Source organism: Urtica dioica, chromosome 8 (assembly GCF_054948205.1).
Source record: "Urtica dioica subsp. dioica isolate 48M chromosome 8, U.dioica_male_clone48M_v1_H2, whole genome shotgun sequence".
Classification (NCBI taxonomy): domain Eukaryota; kingdom Viridiplantae; phylum Streptophyta; class Magnoliopsida; order Rosales; family Urticaceae; genus Urtica; species Urtica dioica.
The window spans coordinates 34,095,477-34,113,358 of NC_142763.1; the positions used below are offsets into that span (position 1 = coordinate 34,095,477).

Here is a 17,882-nt window from a genome sequence, read left to right on the forward strand (position 1 = left end):
TTTTTTTATTTTTCCTTTTTAAGTGATTAATAAAGATGCAATTCAATTTACATTTTAATCCCTTCTTTTAAAAGTATAACATTTTAATGCCTTTCATTTCCCATTTGAAATTGTTTTTATTTTTATTTTTTAAATTACCTTAATAGAAATCCTTATTCCATTAAGCCTAACGGAAATACCGTTACCGTTAAGCACCGGAAGTCAACCAAATGCTTAACGGAAGTACCATTTCTGTTAAGCACCAGAAGGCATGCTAACGGTAACGGCACTTCTTACCCAGTTTGAGCTACAACTATAAGATGTTTAATTTGATGTATTTTTATAATACAAGACAAATTAAAAAAATCAAATTTGAAAATATATACATATTAATATTTGTCGCCAAAATCTTGTGGGATGTGAAAAATGTGACCTATTTTTTAATTTTTTTAAGGAAATTTAATTACATTAGCTTCAATGTATAAAATTTTAATGGTATACGGAGATTGGATTTAATCCTCTCATTCACCTTAGATTTTTTTTTTCTTGTGATTTAATTCTCCTTGAGAAGTTGTTTTGTCTTCCTTTCTAAATGTAGTTACGATCTCCGAGAAATCTTCTTCTATCTGTGAATCCTCCAAGGCGACTTGGGGAAGGCATGCTCAATCCTTATTGCACACAGACAAACTACGTCTCTTCGTGTTATGTAGTGTCAATCTGTTAATGCATTTTTTCGATCAACACTAGAGGACACATGGCGTGGGCGGACTTGGTCACGTGTGTTGTCTTGGAGGACCCTAAGTCACTTTTCTAAGTTTCGAGAGGTTCAAGGAAGATTGGGATAAGAACTCGAATGACCGAGAGTTTCAGGAGACTTTAGAAGTGCGACGAGAGGGAAGGAATCTGCTCTTTTAGAAGTCAAGAGAAAGAGAGAACACTTTGCAGGCTTTGGCCCCAAAGGTTCTTCGATCTTTAATTCTTAGGAGGCATCAAAGTGTGGTGGCAAAATATTCATCTTATTAAGTGAAAAACATGTGAATTAGATTTCTCATGTTCTTGGACACTTTTTTAGAGTGAATGTAATTTGGCATAATTCTAACATTTGTTTGTGAAATGTAATATTTGAGAGAGAGACAATATTTCTTCTTCCATTCTAGATAGAAATGAAGTAGATCATTCATTTTTGTGCTTTAAGGTGAGAGAGATGAGAAGAGTTGAGAGAAGCATTTTTTTTTTTTTTTTTTTTTTTTTTTTTTTTTTTTTTTTTTTACTCTCAGTCAAGAAAATGGGAGAGATTTGAAAGCTTTCTCTTATTTATCTTTTTGTGTGTGATGTTTTATGAGTGAAGTGGCTTTATTTTTTTTCCCTCTCATGTTTTTTTGTGAGAGAAAATGAGAGAGTATAAAATTTGGCATTAGTTTGCCTTGAGATAGACTTTTTATTTCTAAAAATGGTGAGGTAGTGGGGTATTTATAGAGTTTTGAAGTTGATTTTGGTGGGATATGAGTTATTTTGGTGGGCCCGGATGGTAGAAGGCGAGTACATTTTGTTTTGGGCGTCAAAATGGGTTTTGGATGAGAGCCTAAGCGTCAGAAGCGAGAAGAAACCCTTTCATGGGTGAGAGAATTTTGTTGGGCTAGAGCTTCGAGCGGGCGAGTGGCCCATCTGGGCAGGAACATCTATGTTTGGGCGAGATGCTCTTTTGGCCCGGCCCAGATGAGGTGGCTTCAGCGTGGGGCGGGAGCCCGACTGGTGGGAGCTCTTTTTCCCATGGTGAATGGGCCCGAGCAAGAAGCCTCTCGACGGTGGCGGAAGGCTGGGCCCATGGGTAAGAAGACTCGCTCACGGGTGTCGAGTCTTTGGGCAGTGAGACTTCACAGGCGAGAGTCCCATCTGGGTGAGAAGACTCTGTGAGAGGCGAGAAGGACCTCTCTTCTGGGCTTAGCAAGGATTTTATTCGTGGGCCTGGAGGGGAGTCTTCGAGATGCCCATGCTCTGGGGCAGGAACTCCTGGTGGTCCAGCGCAAAATATATGCGTGTATGCCAGGATTCAAACGCGGGTCACTGGGTTCAAAGTTCAGTGTGTTAAGCAATAGACCGCATAAAACCTCTTGTCCGTTTCGGGGAAGATTTGACATAATATCATCTATGGTTTGCAATAGTTAAAATAGACTTTTTTGAGATGTGTTGATTTTGGAAATGTTATGACACACCTATCACGGTTGCTATGTTGGTCATATGACAATTTATCTTAATCTCGAATTGGTCGTAATTTTTAGGTCAAATTCTCTGGCTCTTTTAATCAAAGCTTAAATATTTAGGTTTTGGAGTTTGATGTATGACACTAAAATGTGACATATACATAGATACAAATTTGAGTTCACATGAAAGAGTGATAATCTAAAGGTTGACTTCATCATAGAAGGACATACTCATTTTGTAATATGGTTACAGTTGAATCTTTACGCTCTACACTCAATGGTTATTATGTCTTATATATGTCTTGAATGGTGTAATGGTAAATACACATTACTCGACACGAATGAAACCTGGAGAATCGATTATTAACAAATGACTATATCAATGGATAGCGAACAATCGAATAGATTATTTTTATTATATCAAAAGTGTGATTACGGCCATATATTGAAACGTCTAAAAGTACTCATGTTTATTTACTAAAAAAAAAAAAAGTACTCATGTTTATTGGAGTTTGGTTTCTTAGGTTTATTGTCACCGAGCCGGCCTTAGCAAGATGAATAGTGATACTTTGTAATAGTTTATGATTATCTACGCACTAACATTTGTAGTTTAACTACTGGATGTTTTAGATTCATTAAAGGTATTTTGACGAATTAGTTATTAATTGTTACCTGAATATTAATTATTTTTATACGAGCTTACAGCTCATTCAAAATTAAATCTTAGGGCTCAATGAGACATAGGGTATGCACCAATTAAAGAGTAAGATTTCACTATGTGATTATTTCTGTTTGTTAAGATTAATTTAGCTTTTAGAATATAATAAAAATATCTACTTGCCTATTAGATCCAGGGTTCGACATCCCGGGGATTCCGGTCGGGTTCCGGCCGGGATCCCTTGAACCGGAGGGGACCGGGACGGGAGTTGCAAAAACCGGTCCCGTGAACCAAACCCAGTCGGACCGGACCGGATCCCCCCGAACCGGGTCCCGTTTTTTGTTTAAAAGAGTTGGTCCTCATTCCGGAAAACCCTACTCTCCCGATGAAGAAATTTTCGCAAATCCTCCCGACCGGATCCCATTGCTGCTCGTCCTCGTTTGCCCAAATCCCGCGAATCCCTTCACTTCCGGTCTGCGTCCCACCGGATCCCGCCCAGTCGCCGCCGATTTTGTCCAGATCCCGGGGAACCCGAGAGGTATCATCCGAGCTTTTCATTTTTTAGGTTTTTTTTCAATTTTTTCTTATGAATTGATGATTATTGTGATGATATTGTTGAATTTTAATTAATTTCGAGATTAGTTGATTATTGTCATGATGAAGTTGAATTAAAATGTTGATTACAATTAATTTGATGATTATTGGTATGGTTATGTTGATTTTGGTGATATGAATTGATGATTATTGTGATGATATTGTAGAATTTCAATTAATTTCGAGATTATTTGATTATTGTAATGATGATGGTCTTGAAATGTTGAATTAATCTTCATTAGATTACGAATTGATGATTATTGTTATGATTAAGTTGAATTACTTGAAGTGTTGATTAAAATGAATTTGATAATTATTGTGATGGTTATATTGAATTCAAATTAATTTGATGATTGGTGATTTGTGAATATGTGGAATTGAAATGATTATGATTATGAAGTATGGCGCCCGACCCGGCATACAAGTATTGCGAGCCTGTCGAAGGACGACCGAATGCAAGCAAATGCAAATTTTGCGGGTACATCGTTAGCGGTGGTGGAATCACTCGTGTGAAAAATCACTTGGCGAACATAGAGAAGACAAAAAGTGTGAAGATGTGCGACCAGGTTCCTCATGAAGTACAGGAGGAAATGCAGAAGTTACTCTACGTATGCTCTCAAAAGAATAAGGAATGTGAGAGTTTGTGTTAGTCGATGCGAGCAGACCTTCACAAAAGTCTAGGGGACTCTGACAAAGAAATAGACGAAGGTCCCGGTGAATCTTCGGGGTCCTCTGATCCAAGAAGATCGCACTCCGGGATCAAGAGGTTGGCCAAAGCTGTCGACCGATTCTTCATTCACGAGTGACGAGACACTCAAGACACTCCACGTCGCAGATATAGGCGACGTAGATTTTGTTGTCGCATGAAAATGAACAACTATTATATACCTCGGGCGGTTCGATCCAAGGCCGGACCAAGTGATCGCACCCAGGCCAAAAGTGTGAACTCGATAGTCTCGAGCTAGGTTTTTCTCCGATCAACCCGCCTCTCGGGAGAGGTAGGGGGTGAGGAGGAGGAGTGACCGTGCCTTGGGTGTCGGTTGCCTACGTACCCGTGTGTGGGATCAGGTCAGAACGTAGTTCAAGCGTGTAGGACGCAGTATGAGGCGCGGAGCCTTGGTGGAGAAGCGTACTCGACGAAGGAGACGAGGCGCGGAGGAGTCCTCGGCGACGTCTCAGAACTTTGGAGATCGCGTATGCGAGAGAGAATGTGTGTTTTCTCTCTTTTGGAGACGTGGAAGACTCTAAGTCAAGAGTTCCTTGTTGTGGCAAAGATTCCGGACGCGTAGGCGATTCCTAGTTGGAAATGCCGGACGCGTAGGCGATTTCTTGTCAGAAATGGTGGATGCGTCTAGGGTGCTAGACGCGTAGGCGATTTTTAGTCGAAAACCGTTAGAGCACTCGTGGACTCAAGATTAATCGTTCGATCAAGAGAGGCGGCACTCGGGAGTCCCCGGAAAGCGCTTCAGAATCTCTGAGAACGAGAAATCAAGGAGAATCTGCTTCAGGCCAAGGATGGCATCCAGAGAAGCAGAGAGAAGTCTCAAGTTCCTTGATAATAAAATGGGATGCTTTTCCCTCAATGAGAGTGGTATTTATAGGTGTTTGAGGGCCTTAGAAGGTCCATTTTTCGTCCATGTGGGACTAGGGGCGCGCGCGCCGTCAATTGGAGGCGCACGGCGCGCGCGGCGCACAAAGCGCGGAGCGCGGCGCGGGATGCGCGGCGCAGGACGCGCGGCGCATGGAGCGCGCGGCGCGCGGCCGGCGCGCTGCTTGCTGTGCTGGTCGGCCGGCGCGACGTGCTGCGCGCGCGGTTTCCCCGAGGGGTGCGCGGTGCATGGGCCGTCTTGTCGGACTCTTGTGTGGTCCTTAGGGGTCTTAGATACCATGCTTGCCACGCGAAATATAAAGGTCTCTACTCGACGAGAGTGGCTCGACTCGAGGAGACTGACTCAAGGCTTGACTCGAGGAGCAAAGCTCGACTCGAGGAGACTGACTCAAGGCTCAACTCGGGGAGCCGACTCAAGTCTCAACTCGAGAGGCTAGGCTCGACTCAAGGAGTCAAGAGTTTGGGCAAGGGCTTGAAGACTTGCCGCTCTTCAGGACCTCCGGCCTGACCATCGGCCCTTTGAGTGACGTGCCTTCTTAGCGTCTCGGGTTTTTCGAAAACGACCGACAACAGATTTCAATCCCCGATACACCCCACTTATAATTAGTGTATTTTATCGTACGTGTTGTAATAATTTTATACTCTACTTATGGTATTTTTTGTTTAAGAACTCAGTTTATGTTTGGTATGAACCTTTGTTTGAAGTATGAACTATGAAAACTATTTTTATTATTGTAAAATATTTGTCTGAATTCCCCTCGGGTTCCTACATTTTTTGTCGGGTTCCTCTCCGGTAAACGGGTTCCTACCGGTACCGCTTTCTTTTTTTTTTCCTGAATCCCCCTCGGTCTCCTCTTCGGCAAGCGGTATCCCTCAAAATTGGGGTCCCAGTACGGTAACGGTAACGGTACGGCGATCCTTGATTAGATCTGGTAGCTAATATATTATATTTATTTGATCGAGACAAGATGTCATCCATATAATGGCGAGGTAAATATTTAAAAAAAAAATAGATAATTTTTTTTAATAAAATAAAATAAAATCTGTACCATGAATTTAATTGGGTGGATAAGATAAGATATTCTATTTTGAATGAATATCTCAACTAAAAGATATAAGCATTTTGTGTTTAGATTTGAATTGGACATTATTCTAGGAATTTTGTCCTTAAATAATATTCCTGTAAGTATTCTCTTGTGAATTCTTGAATTCTTCCTCCTATCTCGAATTCTAGTTTGTCAGAAATGTAACCCACAAACCTCCCGATCCTCATGATCAAAATCTTTTCTTGACTCAATAATTGGCCGAAACAAGACTGAGAAAACAAGGCCATTACGTCTGGCTTGCGATTCGCTAACATGTTTCCAATCCCCCATGGAAATTGAAACCACACCCTCTGATACTTTCTTAAGGAAGATAGCGTGTCTACACCTACGAAAAAAACCACATTGGTAAACAAGTCAATTACACAACAATCATTGTAAAAAAAAAAAAAAAATTATGTGACTCAAGCTGTGTCCCTAAATTAACAAGTCCGTGACCTATGTGCATGAAAACAACAAAATCGTGATTGATATGTCCCAAAATTCCTAATTCGTGATACATAGGTCACGAAAACGACCAATTTCGTGAAACATGAGTCACGAAATCAATATTTTGTGACCAATCGCGCCCTTCCTTTTCACACAAACATCACATGCACAAAAAAAGTGTTCGACTTTTCCACCAAATGAGTTTGTACCCTAAAATACATACCTTTTTCGGAATGGGTGTTGACATTGTCTTCTATACAAGAGGCGTTTTCCCTTTGTGTTTGCTTCTCATGTTTGGCATCATCACGAAATCGTCATCGCTCTCAGTGGAAGCAGCTGGGTTCGCTGCATTCATTTTTTGTTTTCGCTCCAGAGACACAGTGTCTGTGTCCTTCCACTTCAAAGACGGCAACAATTTTCGGGGTCCTTCAGTTTTCGATGGTAGAGATTTTCGTGGTCCTTCGATTTTCGACGCCGACCTAGGGCTTTGACGGAGTTTGGACGGCGAACGTTGAACAACCTTGCCTGATTTCTCTTTTTTAGGTTTTGTCATTAGGTTTGATGATCAAGAGTTAAGAGTTTTTTCTGGTTTGTTTTGGGCAGTGGACGAAGACGAGAGAGAAGTGACGAGCGTGGGAATAAAGAGAGAGGAAATGAAAACAAAAAGGCCCAGAGGAGCTGAATGGTTTCCTGACGCGAAATTTTTCGATTTTTAAAATATAACTTATTATTAAGGTTACAAATGTAAAGAGACATATGACTTGGTAATAGATCTGTCAAATTTTTTGTTTTGGTTGAAAAGTGGTAAATGCAACTCAAATGTTAATATAGCTGTCAATATCCCATTAAAAAATGGGACAATCTTATTCAAATCTAGAAAGTATGCCTATTAGTCGAGAACTTGAGATTAAAAAATAATTAAAATATTTAGAAAGTAAAAGACAAGCAAGATGTCGTCGCATAGCCAAACAACAGAACAATGACCACAATAGGCAAAGTGACCACGCTAACACACGAGGTTCTCTTTATTCATATACATTTATTCTGTCACATGTTTTCCATCAAAGTTAACGAAGGAAGTACCTACGGCGCAACTATAATGGGTATAGATAAATCATTTTGAGTAAATATTAAGTATTTTTGCCGCCATTAACCCTTTTATTAGATAATTTTTTTTTTTTGGGCTTCAAATATGGAGAAATATCAATGCTAGACCCAATAGTTGCAAAATATCTAAAACTAGACTTTTAACCCAAAATCGGATAAAAATATCATTTCAGTCCATTTTTCTCTCTTTCACTCTCTCTCTCATTTCCACTTAAAATGATTTTTATTTTTTTTCGGAATTAGGATTCCGACGCTTAACATGGCAAAAAAAGGCTAAAATTTTCATCTTTATTTCGTATTTGAATTGTTCTATGATAGTTTTAATAATGATTATAGTGATTATTAGATATTTTGGATCGATTTTAGAAATGTTAAGATTTTGAATTTTAGGTTTTTTTCCCGATGAAATACGATGATTTAAGATGAAATCCGATGAAATTCATAGCTTTTCCGATGAATTACGATGATTTACGATGAAATTCAAAGATTTAAGATAATTCGGATGATTTTCGATGAAATTTAAATATTTAAGAGGGAAAAATAGAGTGAAAGTGTATTTTTGTCCGATTTTATGTCGAAAGTCCAAATTTAAATATTTTGACTATGAACTTTAATCTTGATATTTTTCCTACTTGTGAGGTTCAAAAAATAAAATTCCTCTTTTATTATAAATACTTTTGCTTCTTCTTCGTGCCTTCTTTCCTTCAGACATTTCAATCATAAAATCTCTGCGAAAAAAAAAGAAACAGACAAAGAGCCTACTGGTCCGGACGAAAATGTCGTGGCAAACGTACGTGGACGAGCACTTGATGTGCGAGATCGATGGGAATTATCTCTCCGCCGCCGCCATCATCGGCCACGACGGTGCTGTCTGGGCTCAGAGCGAAAAGTTTCCCCAGGTTTCCTTCTAACGCCACTCACCACTCTTTTCGTTGCTTTTTTGTTCGATTTTTCTTTTCTGTTATGGATCTCTGTGATTTTTCCGATCTCGACTCCTAGATCGTTTTTGATTTGGTGTTTCGGATTTTCTTCTGTGAATCTGCGTGTTCAAAACCATTTTTATTTTCATCTCGCCGACTGTTGATGATATCTGCTCTCGTGGTATGCTGATACCGCAGCTCGAGGCTTATGAAATTTAAAAGAAGAATTTTCTGTGGATTTCGACTATTATATGTATGTCTTGTATTTGTTAAGCGTTATGAATTGGGTGGTTTGTGTGGTGATTGATATCGCAGTTCAAGCCCAAGGAAATTGAAGGGATAATGAAAGATTTCGAGGAGTCTGGATATCTTGCTCCGACTGGGCTATTCCTTGGTGGGACCAAGTATATGGTCATTCAAGGCGAACCTGGTGCTGTTATCAGAGGAAAGAAGGTTAGGCTTTGGATTTGATTTTTAATTATTCTTTTGGTAGTTATCGAAATTTGCTAGTTTAGAATCTCCATGTAGCATCTTGTTGCTGATCGCAATCCGATTATTTTCTCATCTTAGGATATCCGGCGATCACTAGGTTAGTCTGAATAGATTAGGCAAGTCGTTACTTGAAACCGTAAATAATAGAAATATACATGAAATGGAAATCAGGCGTGCTCAAGTTTTATTTCCCATAGATGATCATTGGGATGTTTAATGTTTCCTTGTGCTTGCTACTCGTCGACTCCGTTATCTTGTTTTGAATGGAAATGTTGAGGGACTAAGGTTCAGGTTAAATAATAACAGCACTATGAGCTTCTAGCTACTAATATTATTCACGTATATGCTTGCGATCATAGATTCATGGAAACAATAGTTATCGGGTTTAGGTAGTTGTAGAATGCGAGGTCAGAAAGCTTTTTTATTTCTCTCTTTATTCAATCATACTATTGTAAAATCGGTCTCGCATCTTAGTGCATTTTAGGGGTTAGAAAAAAAAGTACCTTTTTATGGGAAGCAATAGAATTAAGGTAACACATAATCTTGTTCTTGCCCATTTTGGAAAATCCTCGAATACGTATCATGCCCTTAACTCTTTATTACTTTTGGGTTTATACTTTATACAACATAGAAGATAATGCGAGTTTAAGAACCGTCGAATCATGCTATCCGTTGCTCATATCAAGTTCCATGCACTAACCCTAGTTTTGCGTAATTAGGGCTCTGGTGGTGTTACCATCAAGAAGACCAATCAGGCTTTGATCATTGGCGTATATGATGAGCCTATGACTCCCGGGCAGTGCAACGTGATTGTGGAGAGGCTTGGAGATTACCTCTTTGAGCAGGGTCTGTAATTGTATCATTTCTTTGGGTAAGTCGTCGTACAAATCGTTTCGATATTGTTTTGGACCCCTATTTTTTCTGATATATGGAGAAATATTATTTTTTCCCCTTCACCGGACGTATTCCATGCTAATTAGATGATGATAAAGAATTGATAAAACATCACAAACATTTATACTGTTCTCATTAGGATCTTGAGTAGTATAGTTACATTCCTTTCAAGCGATGAAATATAAATGACATAGTAAACTGTTGCAGATTTGGCAATATAGTAATATTCAAAATGGTTGTGGACAGCTTGGTGTTGAAAAGACGTCATGGCTGCTTGGAAAAGTCACAGTCACAGACAGTCTTATGTTTTGAGTTTATGATTGTTTCCTTCTCTTCCCCTCATCCATAAAAGAATATATTATCGCTGGAATTTATATGCTAAAAATTGCATGGTCTTGAAGTTTGTCTTCAACAATATTTTAGTGGGTGAAAGATTAAATAAGATATGATGTTTGCTCTGATTTGGCTGAGAATATGCATGTGTTTTTGAAACCTCGCGATGCCTGTATTGGCAGTGAATGTCGTCTCTCTCTTTTTTTTTTTTTTTTCTTTTTTAAAATAAAAAAACTCTTCCTTAGGCTGCACCTAAAACCTGTAACACTGGTATGAAATTAAGCTGACGATGGTTGCAGTCTTCATTCAATCCTCACAGGACAACGTTATTGAAGACTGTTGTATAACAATCCCTATAATGTGGTAATGAAGATTTTAAATCCATTAATTGCTTTACTAGAATCATATCCAACCAATAACTGTTTGTAACTTTGTATTGATCTGTTGCATATGGGATTCCAAAAAAAAAAAAAAAAAAAAATCAGACAATCTGAACTATCAAAGATTGTTTCTATATAGATGATCTAATATACTTTAAATTGTGTTTTGGGCTCTGTGGGGCTAATACCTCGACAGCTCTATGGTTCTGGCGAGCGGACCTTTGCAAAGAAACACTTTCCTTAAACTCATGCCATGGATTTACCTTCTCTAGCATTATGAAGACAAATATTGATGAAAGTTTGGTTTAAAACATTCTCTACCAATACTCGTTGCAAGAACATTTGCCATCACAATCTTTGAGACAATATTTGTGTTGTCAAGGCATTCGTTGCAAACTCAAATTCTTGAAGGGTGGTAGTCCCATGTGAAGTGCTGACCAGTCTCAGCAGCGATGGCAAGCTTTTCATTGGGGACCGAGAGTGTGTCGGGTAAGGCGTCATTTTTTACGCCGAAAAATGACCCCTCTAAAAGCAAAATAGCACGTGGCACGGATCGCGATGCGCTAGAGTTGCAAGAAGCGGATCCCAAAAGTGTTGACCAGTCTCTGTGGCGATAGCAAGCTTTTCGTTGTGGATCGAGGATAGCGTCGTGTAAGGCGTCATTTTTCAGCACCGAAAAATGACCCCTCCAAAAGCAAAGTAGCACGTGGCACGAATCTCGAAGCACTAGCGTTACAAGACACAAATTCCAAAACACTCAACTGACATGTAACAAAACCACGATATGGACAAGAGCAAGGCCACACTCTTCGTACATACGCTAGCTCTCTCTCGGCCGGTGAGCCCCAGCTCAGCCGAAGACTTCCCTCGGCCGGGCACTTTCCCTCTCGTCCGGTGAGCCCCAGCTCGGCTGTTAAAATTGCCCCCTCGATCGGGGACTTGCCCTCTCGGTCGGGGACTTGCCCCCTCGGCCGGGCTTTCGCCCTCTCTGCCAAGGACTTGCCCCCTAGGCCGGGCACTCACCTTTTCGTCCTCTCGGTCGGGGACTCTCACCCTCGGCCGATACTTGCCTCCTCTCAACAGGAGGCACTCCAAGGCTCCTCCACTCGCCTAGCCATCCCCAAACTCGTCCAAACCCACCAAAATCCTTTTCCTACCTATCTTTTCACTGAAAATAGGTCCCGCAACCCACTCAATATGTCCCTACACTCTAAAAACCCTATAGATGCCCCTCGTTTCACTTCAAAGGAGGAGAGCTGCATGAAATCATTACAAAACTCTCACAAAAAATTTCCCATCATCTTGATTCTCTCAAGCCCACACACAATTTCCAAGAGGAGTCAAGAACATCCTATCATTTCTAATTCCTCATCTCCCACTACATCAAAAATTCCATATCCCTTTCCCATCATCATATCCATTCTCCATCACTTCAAGAACACCATCTCATTCCTCCATCATCTCAAGAATGTCATATATTTCCCACCACCACAAAATAACACCATTTTCACAATTTTCATCAAGGATTCGTGAGAACCACCAAAAGAGAATGATTTTTTTTTTATAATTTCTCTCTAGAATCGGAGGAAAATGACTCTTATCATCTTTTTCACACTTCCGCATACTTACATAATCCTAGGCTCATTATGATTCCGCATTATTTATCCTATCTAAGGTGTTTAGGAGCTTGTTGGGACTCTATTTTCAATCTCATCACCCCACAAAGAGGAACATTCCATCACTTTGCTATTTTCTCATTGTTTTGGCATAGGCGTAGGGAACTACAAAGACCATACCACTTTCATCTACAAGGGGAGGCTACTCAGAGGTTTGTCGAAGACTAGATCGGTGCTCCTAAGGCCCCTTGGTGATCATGGTCTCATTTGGGCTAGTCCCCATAAATCACGGTCTTTTCGCAATCAAAGAGATCGATATATACTACCACCATCAACCTGATTAATCATTTCCGCCTTGAGAATTGTTGCCATTACCCCACATCATCATTCTTCTTGGGACTAAGGGAGGACAATCGCCACCTTTACACGTACGTAGCAAATCTTGTGCAAAAACCGCATTAGCATGTCGTCCTCTTCATCATCCTGTCGTGAACGACAAGACATGTCTTCAGCTCGTACTCGGTCGGCGACAGTCTTTCTCTTACACAAAACTCATATCCATTCAGTAGAAGGAGGGGGCGGCCCATTTCCCATGAAAATCTCATGGATCTTGTTGTCCACCTCTATTCAGCTACACCCGTCCATTTTCGTGACAACTGGAAGCCTCGGTGAGCCAATATATTTCCAAGCATATATGACTAGGTACACATAGTTTCTCGATTGAATGGGCTCTAGGTTGTGAATTCTTCAGTCCTCATTTAGTGCCTTTGTGTTTCCTACAACCCTCGAACATGGCGCCCTAAACAATGATGACGAGCTGATCATCTCATATCCCCTCATCAGATTGGGCCTCAACAAATAAGCCCACCCGACCAAGGAGAATATGTGGATATGCTCCCTCATGTAAAGATATTTAATGCATTGGTTGATTAGTCTAATTTTTGCGTCTTTGTCAAACTCATGATGGTGACTTCGTTGAGGGTTGATATGTTTTGGAGCATCGTTTAGAAGCACGTAAATGATATGTTTAAATATAAATTCATACAAGGTCGTGGTTAAGAAAATCATTTTTTTATATTACAAAAAATCTCTAATATTAAGTAATTTTTTTTCTTCAATTTGTCAATGAAGTTATAAGCTGTAATTGATTTTTAAATTATTTTTAAGAGAAATTGTCTCACTTGCCACCAATTTTATAACATTTTCCCACTTTCCACCAAAAGATTAATTTGGCCCAAAAGGCCACCGATATGTCAACAATGTTGACATCTAATAGTGAAGGGCAAAAATAAATTTCAACATTGTTGACATAGATGGTGACATTTTGGGCCAAATTAGTCTTTTGGTGGAAAGTTGAAAAATGTTATGAAATTTGTGGCAAATAGGGCAATTTCTCTATTTTTAAAGTCTCCTCTGTAGTGGACGTAGCTTCATCCTTGCCGTCAACCCAAGCCCTAAATTGAGCGCATAGATGAGCGTAGACACCGAGAGTGTTGACGAGTACATGACCTTGTTTAACTTTGCGCGGAATTTGCTCTGCATGCGTTATCAATCCATTTGCCTCGCTATAACACTCGTTGAATGATTCTTATATTGTTAAGTGTTAAGAGAGCATCATTTCCAACATACCACATTCATTTAATGGTGTTGAAATGAAATATTATTGTGAAATAATCAAAGTGACGGGGGGCAATGTGGAGGACGACATGCCTCTTCAATGGATCCGACCATTCCACTTTAACGATGCCAACAAGAACCTTGCCCTAAAAATAGCCTCACAAACTCGAAATGAAGACATTGAAGTAAACAAATTATTGAGCGGCAGCGGTGGTCAAACTTCACATGGATAATCACCATCAAGAGTTTTCCATGCTATAATTTTGTTATGAATTCATGTTTATCTTTCTTTAAAATGTATTTAAATATTTGATAATAAAATTTACAATATATATACCATGGCCGAATATATCTATGACTTTTAGAGCAAGTCATATTACGGAGGTTGGACCTAAACAATGAGTTCAACTATGCCCTGTTTTTTAGTATTGAATACGATGTTATCAAATGATGTCTCAATTTGATTCAATGTCATTTACTCTACAGACACTTGTATTCAAGATTCGTGTACTCGTCTTTCATCCTAATATAATTGGAGCGTCACACCCAGTTCAAACGATTAGAAGTACGGGGCAAGTTTCATGTACACGTAGATAGATATAGTGCCAAATACATTATAGCGGATATCATCGCATCACTAGTGTCGTAGGGTATGATCAAACTGACTATTACAGTCATGTCCAAAATCACATTAAATCATATATAGGGCAGTTCACATTATACAAATATGCGAGCTTCAAGAATATCTACCAAGTTTTATTCAACCGGACTATTATTCAAGCCTCTTGCTTTGTAATGTTGCATTGTTAACCATTTCTATTTTGACTTAAATATATATATATATATATATATATATATATATATATATTTAATGTATAATTTATAATATTCTAACTTTATTAAATATTAGGTATTTTTAGTATATTGTGCAATGTTTTTACGTCCATAATCCATTAATGTGCCAATATCATTTTTGTCGAATTTTGACATGTTTTTCTTCACTTTCCATTAGGCGGTGAGTTTTTGTTATTTGGAGCCTCGCCATTTTTTGAACCTTTTTATAATACATACAATAATTTTGTTGGTCAGCTAATGTCGTGAAATGCAGCAAGGAAATTAATTTATTTATTTACTAATTTGCTAAAAAAAAATGGATAATGACACCTATCTCGACATTTACCAAAATTCAATCAAAAATGAAAAATTGACACATCTAATACTAAAATGAGGTGAGAGAAATATTTTCTTACATTTATACCCTCAACCACTCAAATTTTCTCTATTAGTCGTTCACTTGATCTGAAGCCCAAAAAAAAACCCAAATCGATAAACGAGAATGAATTCGAAGTAGGCGGGGGATGGGGAAGAGGAGATAGTGATCGAGCAGATTTTCGACACACCGAAGCGCTGGTCACATCATCTCGCAGAGAGTGTTCTCTCCAACGTTGTCACCGTCGTCGGTTATGAGGATGATCGGGAGATTTGGAGCAGAGGCAGTGATCTTAGTGGCGAGGGCAGGGGTGGTGAAGGCGAGGATATGAGAGGAGTCGGAGATCGGTTTGGAGATCTCACGCGGAGTGTTGAGAGGGTTCGTGGTTGTAATTATGCCACCGATCGACATCACAACGAGGCAAACCACCGGAAAGAAGATTGAGTTTTGGGAGAGGATGACGACCACTTCGCCTTTTCCGATCTTGTGGTCCACAACCAGACACGATTAAATAATCTCTGGTACTATTTGTGATGGCATCAAATAATGTCCTTGATGGTGATTATTGCACCTCAAACAACCATTTAAATGCGGAAAATATTAATTACGCTATCATAAGCTAATTAAAACATGGTTATTAACCAAACAAGATCTAGATCTAGATTTACATGGGCGACACGTGGCGGCCAGGTTTTTTTTTTTTTTTTTTTTTGGCTTCCGATTTTGGCTCTTTTTTTTCCCCTTCCGATTTTGGTTTTTTTTTTTTCCCTTTTTTATTTATTTTGAATTTTTCCTTTTTTCCTTCCAATTTTGATTTTTTTTCCCCCCAAACATTAATTTTTTTATGTATGTTATAATCATAATTACTAATACTATATTATACTATATCAATAACATACATTATCCTTTATTTTTTTTCCCGAGCTTTAATTTTTTTTCCCCCTCTCATCAATATATTTTGTATATCTTTTTATTTATATTATTTCATTTTTTCTCCCTCTTTCATCAATATATTTTGTATAATTTTTTTATGTATATTATAATCATGATTACTAATACTATATTATACTATACCAATAACATACATTATTATGAGTATATGTTATTATATATATATATATATATATATATATATATATGTTAACGCCGTTTTCGGGTTAAACACTTAGAATATATATATATATATATATATATATATATATGTATGTTAACGCCGTTTTCGGGTTAAACACTTAGAATCACACGTGGCTCGATCTAGGGCCGGACCCTATGATCGCACGTGGATCGAGAGATGGTGAAGTTGATTGCTTCTTGAATTGTTTCGTCTGAAGTGGTTTTCGGGTTCGCTTTATTCTCCGAGATCTTCGTGTTCTTCGGTTTCTTCGGGTTCTTCGAGTTTGTTGTTTTCTTTGGGCCCTTCGAGTCCTTCGGTTACTTCGGGTCCTTCGGGCTAATCAAGCCTCTCACCTAAGAAACAAAAAACGTAAGCTTAAAGAGACGCGGAGGGTTTCCCCTCGACGCGCGCTCCGACGCTCAACATTAGTCCAATCGTGGTGCCGAGGTGGGTGATAGCGTCCCCGACGGACCACTCGGCGAGGCGACGAGCCACGAGATAGCGTCTCGGAGGACCACTCGGTGAGGCGATGAGCCACGAGATAGCGTCCCCGACGGACCACTCGACGAGGCGACGAGCCACGAGACCGAGTCTCTGACGGACTCGTCATCGAGACAAAGAGAACCAAAACAAGGCTACCAAACTCATACAATATCACACAAAAGAAGAGAAAATGATAAAGCAAAACACAAAAGAAGAATAATCTACTTTCATTCTCTGTAGAATGGGAGAAGAAATATTTATTCTCTCAAACACATTATCTCAAAAACCAAGGCTAATCAAGCCAAATTAAATATACCTCTCTAAAAGTGTCAAGAGCTTGAGAAATCGGTTCTCATGTTCTTCACTTAATATGAGGAATATTTCAGCACCACACTCAAATTCTACTCGAGTCTTCATCCCGAATCACGACTCAAAAGATTCCTCTGAAGCTCCGAGACGCTTTGGGCCTTGTCCTAAACTTCCTTGAGCCCTTTGAGATCTCGAAGAGTGATTTTGGGCCCATTTAATACTAGGCACGTGACTATTTCAGGCACACCACGTGTCCTCAAATGTTAAATCCAAAAAACGGCTTAACAATATATATATAGTTGGAAAAACTTTGATTTCTTTTATCAAAATTTAACTTCGACTTTTACTTACCTAAAATTTCTTTTTCCCATAATACTTCTAAGAAATCTGACAGATAGGAAAACATTCAGTATTTTGAAAACCTTTGAATCATAAAAGAATTTTTTTTCTACCTTTTGTTATTTTTTAAACATTCTTGATAACGATTTTGCTAGATTTAATTTAATAGAATTAAAAATCTTCAACTTACTCTATTTTACTTATTTTTCTTTTTGGCTTAAAAAAAATTGCTAACTCGCGCATCGCGCGTTTATAAAACTAGTAGTATTATATGTGTTAATATTTGAGTTTTGGTTGATTTTTGGTAAATGCTCGAAATGTTTTTGGGAAAAATTATTTGCTAATCTATGCTTTACTGCTTCTCGAACCACGTGTTTCAACAACATCCAAAATTAATGTCACGTGTCGTTTTCACATTAATTTGCAGGAAAGATGTGAGAGACGAGTGTAATTAAGATATTTTGGTCCAAATCGTAGGGGATAGTTGGTAGGCTC

The 17,882-nt window shown here is 39.0% G+C and overlaps 1 protein-coding gene across 2 annotated transcripts; it reads left to right on the top strand.

Moving 5' to 3' along the window:
• The first annotated feature begins 8,358 nt into the window (after window positions 1-8,358).
• Window positions 8,359-10,447, top strand: LOC149389424 (profilin-3). Of its 2 annotated transcripts, none has more exons than XM_089622910.1 (4): window positions 8,359-8,579; window positions 8,916-9,053; window positions 9,812-9,963; window positions 10,194-10,447. In XM_089622910.1, the coding sequence occupies exons 1-3, from the start codon at window positions 8,457-8,459 to the stop codon at window positions 9,944-9,946; spliced, it is 396 nt and encodes a 131-aa protein (XP_089479036.1). In that variant the 5' UTR covers window positions 8,359-8,456; the 3' UTR covers window positions 9,947-9,963; window positions 10,194-10,447. The 2 variants fall into 2 exon arrangements, with proteins under 2 accessions (XP_089479036.1, XP_089479037.1); XM_089622911.1 differs by having other exon boundaries at window positions 10,233-10,447.
• Window positions 10,448-17,882: the final 7,435 nt, after the last annotated feature.